Here is a 12,277-nt window from a genome sequence, read left to right on the forward strand (position 1 = left end):
ATCCTTATAATAGCCTGCCAGCACAGGGTGTGACCCAGATTATTGGTGTATCTTCCCACCTGGAAGGATCTGGATTAATGTGCGTCATCCTACTTCAAATAACTTAAGAAAAATTCTATCAGAGAAGTTAAAATATTTTTTATTTATTTTCCATCATGGGATTTTCAATTTCATGAACCCACATGCATGTATCAAAACTTGAAATTGCATGCTTTAGAATGTGGTAATTTAGTAATCATCCCTGGTAAATTTTTATGTCACTATCTGTTATAAGCTAGATGATTGTGCTTATTTAAATCACAAAGATGTCAAATAAAAACATATCTTACTTTGCAGATTTTTTATAGTTTCACTTTTAGATATATCATACTTGAAGAGTTCTAACGAGACTTAAAATTTTGCCCATTATTTCAGTGGGACAGGCAGTGATCATATAGCTATGTTTCTTTCTTTTTTTTGCCAGAGCCGGGGACCGAACCCAAAGCCTTGTACTTGCTAGGCAAGTGAACTAAATCACTGAGCTAAATCCCCAACCCCTAGCTATGTTTCTTTTTAAGCAGAAATACATCTCTGTTAGAAATCATCTTCCATGCTACCTGCTTTTCTTCATGAGGATTCACAAGATTTGTTTTGTGGATTTTATCCTTAAAGAAAAGTTTTGCCTGTAACAAAATTAGACATCCATAAACATTTGCTTTGGAAATAAGCTTTAGTTCACACACACACACACACACACACACACACACACACACACATATATACACACACACACACACACACACACACATATATATATATATATATATATATATATATATATATATATATATATATATATATAATGGGTGGCTGTAGACCATGAAACCTAGAAAGGGAACATGAGCAGGAAAATAGATCATAAAGAAATTGGACAGAGGAAACAGACTGGAACATGTGTCAGGTGAACATGGAAGGGAAGTGTAGGGAGGGATGTGAGAGGGCAGCATCAAAAAAGGCAAACTGTATACATACCATAATGAATTCCATTATTTTGTATGCTAATAAAAATAATATAAAGCAGAGCTTAAAAGCATGATAAGAAAGCCAAATAACACTTGTTTACTTACATTGCAAAGTAGAAGAGAGTTTTAAATACTTAGTCTCAGAACTTGGGCATGGGTGGACAGAGAGAATCTGGGAAAATGAACATTAATAAAAGTCCCCTTGGTATCCTAACCTTCCTCACAGAAATGTGATCCTACACTTTGCATTGTTCTGAGGACCCACCAGGAAATGCTTCTTCTTCAGTTTTATCAGATGATGCATATCAGTCCCAGAGCTGATTCAGTAGCACCATTGCGCCCCACCCCACAGCTCTGTGCTTCCCATTCGTCTCCTGCTGCTTTGTGTACTTTATAACGTGGTTTTTCACACTCTCAAAAATGTAGTTTTCTCTCCTATTATTTATGACAGTATTTTCTGTGTGAGAAAAGTCATAGAATGTAAAGATGGAAGATATAAAGCTTAGCAGTGGGATAGATATAAGTGATTTTAAAGGAAAGTATGAACAGCTATCTATATCTTAGCACATAAAACATTTTCATTATCATTATTATTAGATTTTTTTTCCATTTGCTCCATGTAGATGCCATGTTGTTTTAGAGTTTTCTCAGTCTTACTGAAATGTCATGCACCATTCAGAATGATTTGATACATATGTACAAGTAGGTTCTCTGTTGGTTGCCACTACCCAGATTAAAAGTATTTTGGTTATAAGATAAATTCAGAAACATAGTAGGCTACATGAATATTACTCCTTATTTTCCAAAGTACATGATATATAGGGCAGAAAATTATGTGTGCTGAGGTTTATCAGAATTCTCTAAATGTGCCCAGGGCTGTCTCTCAAGAAATGTACTTTATGGAAACACTCCATTTCTGATGATTAATGAAGCAACTTGGGCATGTAAATAATTCTGATGTTATAAATAAGAATTTAAAAGCCGTCACTGATCTATATCTATATAAGGACATATTTTTCTGCATTATTTTCTTTCCTAGGCAATAGGGGAATAGTTAAAATGCATATGTATCCAATGCATCTTTAATTAAATATGTTAACTAGTTTAGTATTACCAAGTATTATACACATATCCTATCAAAATTAGTTTTCATTTTTATTTCCCCTAGTTTTGAATAGCATGGTATGACAACTATTTCACAGGGCCAACATTTGGAAAAGAATTTGAACCCAAGATAAGAGCTGAGGAACATATAAATTATAGATTTTTAAGTTATTAGACGTTTTTATTATATTTAAATAAAACATTTTTTTCCATTCAGTCTTAAACATATTTCAGTTCTTCAGGAACTCATTTTAGTCTCATCCTGTACCAACTCCCAGTCTAATGCAGATAAAAATATATGATCTATTGGTGGCTTCTTTAAAATTGGGCTTGACTGTGGAAATGCTGAAAAATCCTTATTACCCATGCCAGCAGAATGAAATGGTTTCACTTCTAGCAAACGCTGATGTGCAGATCTGAGATCACATGAGAAATTGGTAAACTTGCCCAGGAGGGTTTTATCATATTATTCACTGGACTTGGTGTGTGATACAGTAATTGCTTCTGGTACCATTTTTCTTTCTTTTACATGAGGTTATTATTTATCTATACGTCATGTGAAACAGAGAAAGAGAGCGTAAAGGAGAGTCATAACTTGATGTAAAACTATCATTGACACAGTGTAGCTGGAGATAGGAATCACAGCTGGAAAACTGTGTCTTACTTTACATGTGGAAACAGCAATGTTTGACATTGTGGAGAACCATAAATACTAACAATATACATGTGGCCTAAATTTTTCTCTAGTTCCGTACAAAAGTATTTAAAACTTTTTAATCACCTAGGGATAAATTTATTTCTCTATGACATTAGTTTTCTTATTGTCTTGTAGATAGATTATATTAATAGGTAGAATGGCCAATTGTACAATTGGATGGATGAGATTAAGTGGCTTAAAACTTCTCTTTATTTTGCTATTTTTAATTTCTTACATATATCCTTTATATACCTTACACACTCCATGTTTATCATTAAATATTATCATATTTTCTAGTATATCTAAAATATTCATTTTCTTTTTAAAACATACCATTAATATTTTAGAACAAAAATTTAAAATTGTCCCAATTATGACTGAATTATAACAATGGAAATAGCAGAAACAACATGTATTGCTACCTCAACCTGATAAATAAACTTGTGCTGCTTTCACAAATTTTTAAAATACTTTTATGATTAAAAAAGATATGCTCTTGTTTAGGAAAGGGTGTTAATTTATCATGTAGAAAATTAATTTACTGTATTATATATTTATTCCTTACTCTCTTCTGTAATGAAGTCTTGATTATACTGTTCAATAAATAATACCATTTTGCATATAATATAGCCCAATGTCTAATCCTAGTTGATTAAAAAATCATAAAGCAATACATGTATTCAGTCATATAATGAGTTATGTATAATTATGCATTCACATGAAGTTTGGAAATGATTACTAAAGAAAAATTAATAGGGAGGCTTATGCTGAAGAGTTCCAGGAACATGAGTAACTGCAAATATGCTGGCTGCTGGGCTTTGGCAGGAATAAAAAAATTTCTTAGCATCTTCCCTTTCGGTTTGCTTTCTGTAAAATGGAAATTATATCACCACTGATATCATGTATTCATTATAAGAAGTAAATAGTAAAAGGACTTAGGGCAGGGCCAAGCACCACAGTAAGTGCTCGGGAAAATGTCAGCTAGCATTATTGCTTAGTTCATAGAACTTAACGAGATACCTAATCTTTTGAATAAAAACAACTAAACTTCATTTATTTATATGCAAATCATATAATGATTAAAATCAGAGTATGAAGTTTATAGAATTAATTAACTATGCTTACATGAGTCTATTGACTATTATTCTAACTATATAGAATTCTTAGACTATTATCTCCTCTACAAGGGAACATGATTTTCCCCCTAAATGTTTAATTTTTTAATATTTTTTATCTTCTTGTAGTTTTTAATTAACAAAATTTTTTACTCATTTTACATACCAAAGATCTCCCTCTTCCCTCCCTCTGTCCCTCCAGCTTCCCCTCCCCAACCCACCCCTCATTCCCTTCTACAAGAAGATAAGGCCTCCCACGGGGAGGTACATTTAGTAGAGGCAGATCCAAGCCTGTCCCCCTGCCTCAAGGCTATGAGAGGTGTCCCATCATAGAAGTGGGCTTCAAAAGGCCCGCTCATGCATGAGGAATGGATTCTGATCCCACTGTCAGGGGGCCTCTTAAGCAGATCAAGCTACACAACTGTCTCCCTATGCAGAGGGCCTAGTCCAGTCCTATGCAGGCTCCACAGCTGTTGATCGAAATTTCATGAGTTCCCACTAGTTTGGTTTGGTTGTCTCTGTAGGTTTTCCCATCATGATCTTGATGCCCCTTGCTCATATAATCTTTCTTTCCTCTCTTCGCCTGGACTCCCAGAGCTTGGCCTGGTATTTGACTGTGGATCTCTGCATCTGCTTCCATCAGTTACTGGATAAGATTCTATGATGACAGGGTATTTACCGATCTGATTGCTGGGTTAAGCCAGTTCAGGGATCCTCTCTACTATTGCTAGTAGTCTAAGCTGGGGTCATCCTTGTGGATTCCTGGGAACTTCCCTAGCACCCAGTTTCTCCCTATCCCCATGATGTCTCCCTCTATCATGGTATCTCTTTCATCGTTCTCCCACTTCATCCCTGTTCCAGTTAAACTTTCCTGTTTCCTTCTATCCCCCTCCCCCATCCCTTACCCTCCATTTCTAAACCCCTTATCCCCAGTTTACACATGGAGATCTCATCTATTTCTCTTTCCCAAGGCAATACATGCATCCCTCTTTGGGTTCTCCTTGTTAGCTAGCATCGCTCGAGCTGTAGGTTGTAGTCTGGTTACCCTTTGCATTACATCTAGTATCCAATGATAAGTGAGTACATACCATGTTTGTCCTTGTGAATCTGACTTACCTCACTCAGGATGATATTTTCTAGTTCCATCCATTTGCCTGCGAATTTCATGATGTCATTGTTTTTCACTGCTGAGTGGTATTCCATTGTGTTTATATATCATGTTTTCTTTATCCGTTCTCTGGTTGAAGGACATCTAGGTTGTTTCCAGGTTCTGGCTATTATGAATAATGCTCATATAGTTGAGCATGTGTCCTTGTGGTATGATTGAGCATTCCTTGGGTATATGCCCAAGAGTAGTATAGCTGGGTCTTAAGGAAGATTGATTCCCAGTTTTCTAAGAAACTGCCATACTGATTTCCAATGTAGCTGTATAGTTTGCATTCCCACCAACAGCAGAGGAGTGTTCTTGCTCCACATCCTCTCCAGCATAAGCTTTCTTCAGTGTTTTTAATCTTAGCCATTCTGACTGGTGTAAGATGGTATCTCAAAGTCATTTTGATTTGCATTTCCCTGATGGTTAAGGATGTTGAATAATTCCTTAAATGTCTTTTGGCTATTTGATATTCTACTGTTGAGAATTCTCTCTTCAGATATGTAGCCCATTTCTTAATTGGATTGTTCAGTATTTTCATGTCTAGTTTCTTGAATTCTTTATATATTTTGAAGATTATCCCTTTGTCAGATGTGGGGTTAGTGAAGATACTTTCCCATTCTGTAGGCTGTCATTTTGTCCTTTTTACTGTGTCCTTTGCCTTACAGAAGCTTCTCAGTTTTCGGAAGTCCCATTTATTTAACTGTTACTCTCAGTGTCTGTGCTACCATGATATATTTAAGAAGTGGGTTTTTTTCTCCCCTAAATGTTTAACTTTTTAATGTTTTATATGGATTCAGGAACCATGGATTTGTCTGTACCACACTGTAACCAAGGAGAGGCCTTACATATCTCAGAAGTTTTTAATATTTGTTTTCTTCAGGTTCAGGAACCATAGCTTCTGTTACTGACTCAAGCATCCATTACCTCAGTCCATTGTAGTAGTTATTTTACCTGTAAACCTCTTATCTACTGGCAGTGTTTGGTTCTTTTGATATAGAATTGACTGTCCTGCCATATAAATTTTCCATATGTAGTGTATATTGATATTAGTGTGTACAGACTAAATACATATGCATCACTTCCCAATATAAAACATGTTTAAACAATATTTAAAGGGAATGGGAGGACCTGGAAAAGATACAATTAAATATGGCTAGAACAGGAATACACAGTGGAATAAAATGGTATTAACCTTTGGCTACTTTGAATTCTGAAGCATGGCAGTCACATAGAGAGAATGGATTCTTCAGAACTGTGTTTTCTACTATATGGGACTGGAAGGCCAGGGAAGGAAGGGAAGTGTCCTTTGATAGAAAGGTATATACACATTTGTCACACTTGTAGTGTTGTATTTGCTCACACAGAATAAATTATAAACATGATTGTATGATATATGTAAACTTATCCATATTACAACAACTTATAGTAACCACAAGCATCTAGTTTACCTTAGAATAACCACAAATATGTGGCTCTGAGCATACTTACAGAATAATATCTGATTCTTATCTGTTTTAACTAGTGTCACATAAAAACATACCATTTATAGTTTCTTTCAAATAATCTAGTGTTGTTCAAAGCAACACAGAAAACTTGGGAAAATAATTTTCACAAAATTAAAAATAACAGAACAGGTTCAAAGTCCTTTCATTGTTTCCAGCTGTTCACAGATTTTAGCTTTGAAACTCCAGAAATGTATTTAACCTCACCAGACATTTAAGTGGTAACTCTAAATCTCTCATGATAGAACACTATTGACATTTTTTGAAACCCTGCTCAACATCATAGATCACCAGGGATTTCCAAATTGAAACAACAGTGAAATGTCACCACTACTCACTAATAATGTCCAAAAGTACACACCATTGAACATGGTAAATTTTGTCAAGGACTAGAACAAGACCCAGAATGCTCCCATTGCTTTGAAATCCTGACTATTGTGAACATGGCATTCACTTACCAAAGATACAGCATCCATTTCGTTGGTATTTACCCAAATAAATTGCAAAGTTATGTGTTGATACCAGATCTGGAATATATTGCAGTTTTGTAGGAGTTTCCAAAAATTTTAATTTCTATAGCAATTAAATGGACAAATAGCTTAGGTACAATATTATTGAGCACTAAGGGGAAATGGACTATCAAACCTAAAAAGGAATTGAAAGAATCCAAACAGCACACTACTACATGATGTAAAACCAATCTGAAAACTTACATACTGTATTTTTTCATTTATTTATCTAAAATTCTGGTATAGGCAAAACTTTGGACATACTCAAATCTTTAATGGGTAATATATGAGTGGAGAGCAATAGTATGACCTGTGCTAATAATATATTCTACCTGCTACTCAAAATACAGTATGGTCTGAATTCTATTTGCTCTTATCAAGATTGAATACATTCAACATGAGTCTGGTCACACACACACACACACACACACACACACACACACACACACACACACACACACACATTCTGATTGCTGTGCCAGAAAGTCACAGCTGTTGAGCTTGACTCCTTATATTTCTCATTTCAGTCTGTTTAACACTCCTTTTCCCTCCCTGCATTGATGTCACTTTAAACACAAGGATAGTTGTTTTTTTCATTAACATTCCTCTGTCATATTGATCTTCATGCCTTCACCTGAAATACATGTTTAATTCCATTGCCTCCTTTTCCTAATGTAGGATGTATCTTTGTTGTACCTCCTTAGTTAAGGCTTTGAGAGACCTAAGTCAATTTTGTTTTATGTCTTACCAGGTACCTTGAAGGTTTTCTCCATGCTATTGACCCATTTTATGTCTCTTTATAATTAACTTTCATCTGAAATTCTGTGTTCTGTCTATTTATGCTTTTAATGTCTGCTACAAGATTAATGCCTTGTCTCAATGATTTCTCTTTCTTGTAGAAGTGGAGATGGCTCACTATAGTAACACAAACTGATGTAGAATGAATATGCATCAAACTACTGAACATCAGACTGTCTCTCTGTGTTTTAAGGAAGGCACTATTTTTTTCTTCTAAAATTTATTGTAGCACTTGTAACTTCATGGTTTTATGAAAAATGTAGTAATATGAGTTATTAATGTTCTCCCCAATTGTACACAGTAAGCAAAAACTCAGAATTTTCTTTTATTTATAGATCTGCTTGAAAAAATATACATATAAGTAGTGCAGTTCTAATTTGGTTATTTTAATCATGTTTCATATATATGTTATTTATGTATATATTATCATGTATATATAGTATATGCCATGTGTCACAAATTATAGTATTAGGCATTATATACTTATAGTTACACATGGTAAGGTTTTTATAGTTAAATATTTTCTTGTAAGGCAGAAATATTCCTTAAGAAACATCAATATCTCCTTTCTAATATTTCAAGTTGTGTTAAAAAGAATCAGAGGAAAATCAAATTGACCAATGTCCTAAATTAATGAAATATTTTCTGTCTTCCAAGAAATATGATTGTTCTGATGCTGTTTCCTGGTTGACTGATCTGTCACTGTTTCATGGTTAATGTTCCAGGAAGAACCCTATGTCCTATTTAAGAAGTCTGACAAACCTCTCTATGGGAATGATCGATTTGAGGGCTACTGTATTGATCTCCTACGAGAGTTATCTACAATCCTTGGCTTTACATATGAAATCAGGCTTGTGGAGGATGGGAAATATGGAGCCCAGGACGATGTGAATGGACAATGGAATGGAATGGTTCGTGAACTAATTGATCATGTGAGTATGCTTTCCCACCTCCTCTCACTTTGGGATGATTGTAATGTATTTTGAGTCATTTTAATCAAAACATATATTTTTTGTCACTAAAAGTAAACAAATTAAAGAAGATTCTATATCCCTCTTTGAGAAAGATGTCTGCACTAAATTATCTTGAATTAAGAGGTTTGATATTTGCTGATAGTTGATAGTAATTTTTCTATCATGATGTATTTCCCCGAAGTGAATTCATTTCCACAGTGCTAACTTCTTAATCAGCAGAGAATAAGTAATACAAATTCTAAATTTCTTATTCTAGGATAGAATACTTTGAGATAAGATCATTGTATCTGTATTAAATGAAACAGAATGAAATAATGTCTAAAAACAAGAATATAAGCAATTTAACATAAAAATAGACTTTTTCTTATCTGTCTTAAGTCTTAAATAATCAGCAATTGACTTGCTTTTGTTGACAAAAGTACATGTTCTTTATAAGCCAGAAAAGTACAGTTTCAGAATTCCTCAGTTGACAGGTTTTAATGAATTAATTTATTTGAAATAAGTTCTTATATGTTATAACATTATATAGCATTGTATTTCATTTTGTATATTGTGATATTTATTTCATTTGAGAATTTTCATAGTAATAGGCATAATACAACTAATATTAAATAATAGTATTATTACTAAGATAAGAATTATAAAAGATAATGAAAATAATTCTCTTTAAAAGTTACTTTGTTGCTAAGTCTGGTAGTACATGGGTACATTCCCAGTTACTTGGGAGGATGTGGCAGGAGAATCCCAAGTTCAAAACCAGCTTAGGCAGCTTAGTGGGATCCTACTTTAAAATAAAAAGCAAAAGGAAGTATTGAAAAAAGTGTGGTGGAAGGTTCCTTGCCTAGCATCTGAAAGCTATATGTTTAATTATAATATTGAAAAAAAATAACATTATAAACTGTTGTTTCAGTAAAGCTCCTACCAATGCAAATAGAAACTGTAGACATTTTACTTATCATTCTTTTTATTTCAAATTTTACTGTATTTTGCTTTTATTCTTTGAGAATTTCATACATGTATATAATGAGCTTTAGCCACATTCTTTCCCTATTCTTCTCTTATATCATCCTCCGTTACATTACAATTTCCTGCTGAAATTCTTCTTTCCAAGCCCCCTTCACTCTTTCCATGTTTTCTTTTCTTTTTTTTCTTTTTAATTGTTTGAGCCATTGAGTCTAATATGAGTTGTTTTCACAAGCATGGATTAAAGGTTATTTATTGGAGCATGAGCAACTTATCTGTGGCTACACCACTGAAGAAGATGAAACCTCTTCCCTTAGCATTCAATAACTGCTCAGAGACATTGAAGGAGAGGCACAGCCTCATGGACACCTCTACTAACCGTTGACATAGATACCCCATCACTTACTGTCAACATTTTTCCTGTTATGGGTTTCTGCATTACCCACTGCCCACGTACTTGCCCATTATTTGTTAACGTCTTTTTGCTGATGTTTATTTACTATCACATAAGTGTTCTTTCCCAGAAGCAGGGTGGAGAATGAATTTGGTTTTGATTAGAAACTGAATAATAATACAAATAAATTATTAATTTCTTTTAAAATCTTTCATATTTCTTTGATTTGTTTAGAACTTACTAAATAATATCCCTAGTTCTAGACTTTATCAGTTATTTTTCAGAAGTTTTGCATAAATAGGACTTTTATTTTAATTTTGCATAGTTTTTTAGAGTCTAATAAAATATTAGATTATTTATTTGTATTAGAGCCAAATGTAAAATATTGAACTGTACTGGTACTATTCATTTAATATTTATTATTACTATCAATTAATAATTGTATTTGGTGGCTTATTAATGATTTAACTGAGACTGTTTAAGCAAAAATGGTAATTTATTTGTTTTCATCTTTGTAAAGTCAGAGATAGCAAATGGACCTGGCGTTGTTTTTTCTATGGTATCATAATGTAGTGTGTGGTTTTTGTCTACCTGTTTGTTTCCCTGAATATGCCATCTGCAGGTCTAGATTATCTAGGCAGAAATAAAATAACTTTACCCTGACAGATTGGTAAAATATGTTAAATTGTGTTTATTGTGCTTGCATAGTTCATAAACTAAATTCAGAGACAAGTATTCAGTGACGGAAAAAGTGACATTATGAGTAGTTGGGGTGTGTATGAAATATTTAACTCAAGTAAGAGTCTATGATGCAATGCCAGTTCCAGTAAAGCCATGTAAAATTTCCATGCAAAAGGGGGTTTTCAAACAGAAATCAAGATGTTTATTCCTGAAAATATTTTCTGCAACTGCTCCAATCTTTATAATATGTATACTCTAGAAACCTGTGTGAAATCACTTGGTGAGGACATAGGAATTTTAGCTCACAGTCATATAAGCTTTCCATATATATGTGATTAATACTTTTATAATTGGACTTTGTGAGATTGAGTTGTGAAAATATTATAATTAGTTTTCTATAATTTCTTCCTTTATAGATTATCTGTATATATTTCTTCAAGGATGTTAAAGAACCAAAAATAATGTGTTAGAACCATAGAAAATTTCATAACAAAGCCACGAGACCCACAGCTTTAGCTCAGTGGTGTGATTTCTGACCAGTATGCACAAGGATATTGAGTTCACATTAGCAGAAAGGGCACACACACACACACACACACACACACACACACGCACGCACGCACGCATGCACATGCACACGCACATACACACATACACTAAGGAAGAGTGTCCATCATCATTTATATTTATTTCTCAAAAAGTTTTTTTTAATATTGAGACTATTGGTATATATTCAGACATTTAATTCATTTTATTGTTCTCTTTTTGTCCCTAACAAGATAACAGTCTACTCTTACAAACTCTTTTCTATGACTCCCTCACGTCCCTGTTTCCTCTAAAACCTTGGTTCTCAACAATTAGTGATCATATTAAACTAAGATGATCATAGTTAACATAAGTTTTCATTCTAAAACCTCATCATAGTTTTCATATTTGTGAATTTTCACATTTCTACCTAATTTAGTAATTTATACTGGTAATCAGACCAGCACCATGAACCTCCAATTGCTCATTTTTCTTGTCTCTGTGGGCTTGGTTGCCACTTTTACACCACTTTTATACACTTTTCACTATTACATGTCTCCAGCTCTGAGATTTACATGTATTTTATCCCACCTGGTATGTTTTCATCATAAATATCTCACAAGTACCTCAAAGGCAACATGTCCCAAACAGACTCTGTCATCTATCTTTCCTGAGCTTGGTCTCTTAAGGCTTCTCCCTGCCTGTGTGTATTATAACAATTCAATACATTTCCCAACCCAAAATTTAGTAATCGTTTTTTAATGACTCATAGCTTATTCAGTCTCTCATAGCTTATTCAACATGTTTCTTAAGTAACTCAGAAAGCTGCCCAACTCTATCAATGTTAATATTTCAACATAA

At 33.7% G+C, this 12,277-nt stretch overlaps 1 protein-coding gene across 2 annotated transcripts in view; it reads left to right on the plus strand.

Annotated features, from left to right (window-relative positions):
• Positions 1 to 12,277, plus strand: part of Grik2 (glutamate ionotropic receptor kainate type subunit 2) — a 624,705-nt gene that overhangs the window by 423,057 nt on the left and 189,371 nt on the right. For both annotated transcript variants that reach the window (XM_036168913.1, XM_036168912.1), the window contains exon 11: positions 8,605 to 8,811. In XM_036168913.1, the coding sequence (XP_036024806.1) occupies positions 8,605 to 8,811 (207 nt within the window). The remainder of the gene's footprint in view (positions 1 to 8,604; positions 8,812 to 12,277) is intronic.

Source organism: Onychomys torridus, chromosome 19 (genome assembly GCF_903995425.1).
Source record: "Onychomys torridus chromosome 19, mOncTor1.1, whole genome shotgun sequence".
In the NCBI taxonomy this organism is placed as follows: Eukaryota; Metazoa; Chordata; class Mammalia; order Rodentia; family Cricetidae; genus Onychomys; species Onychomys torridus.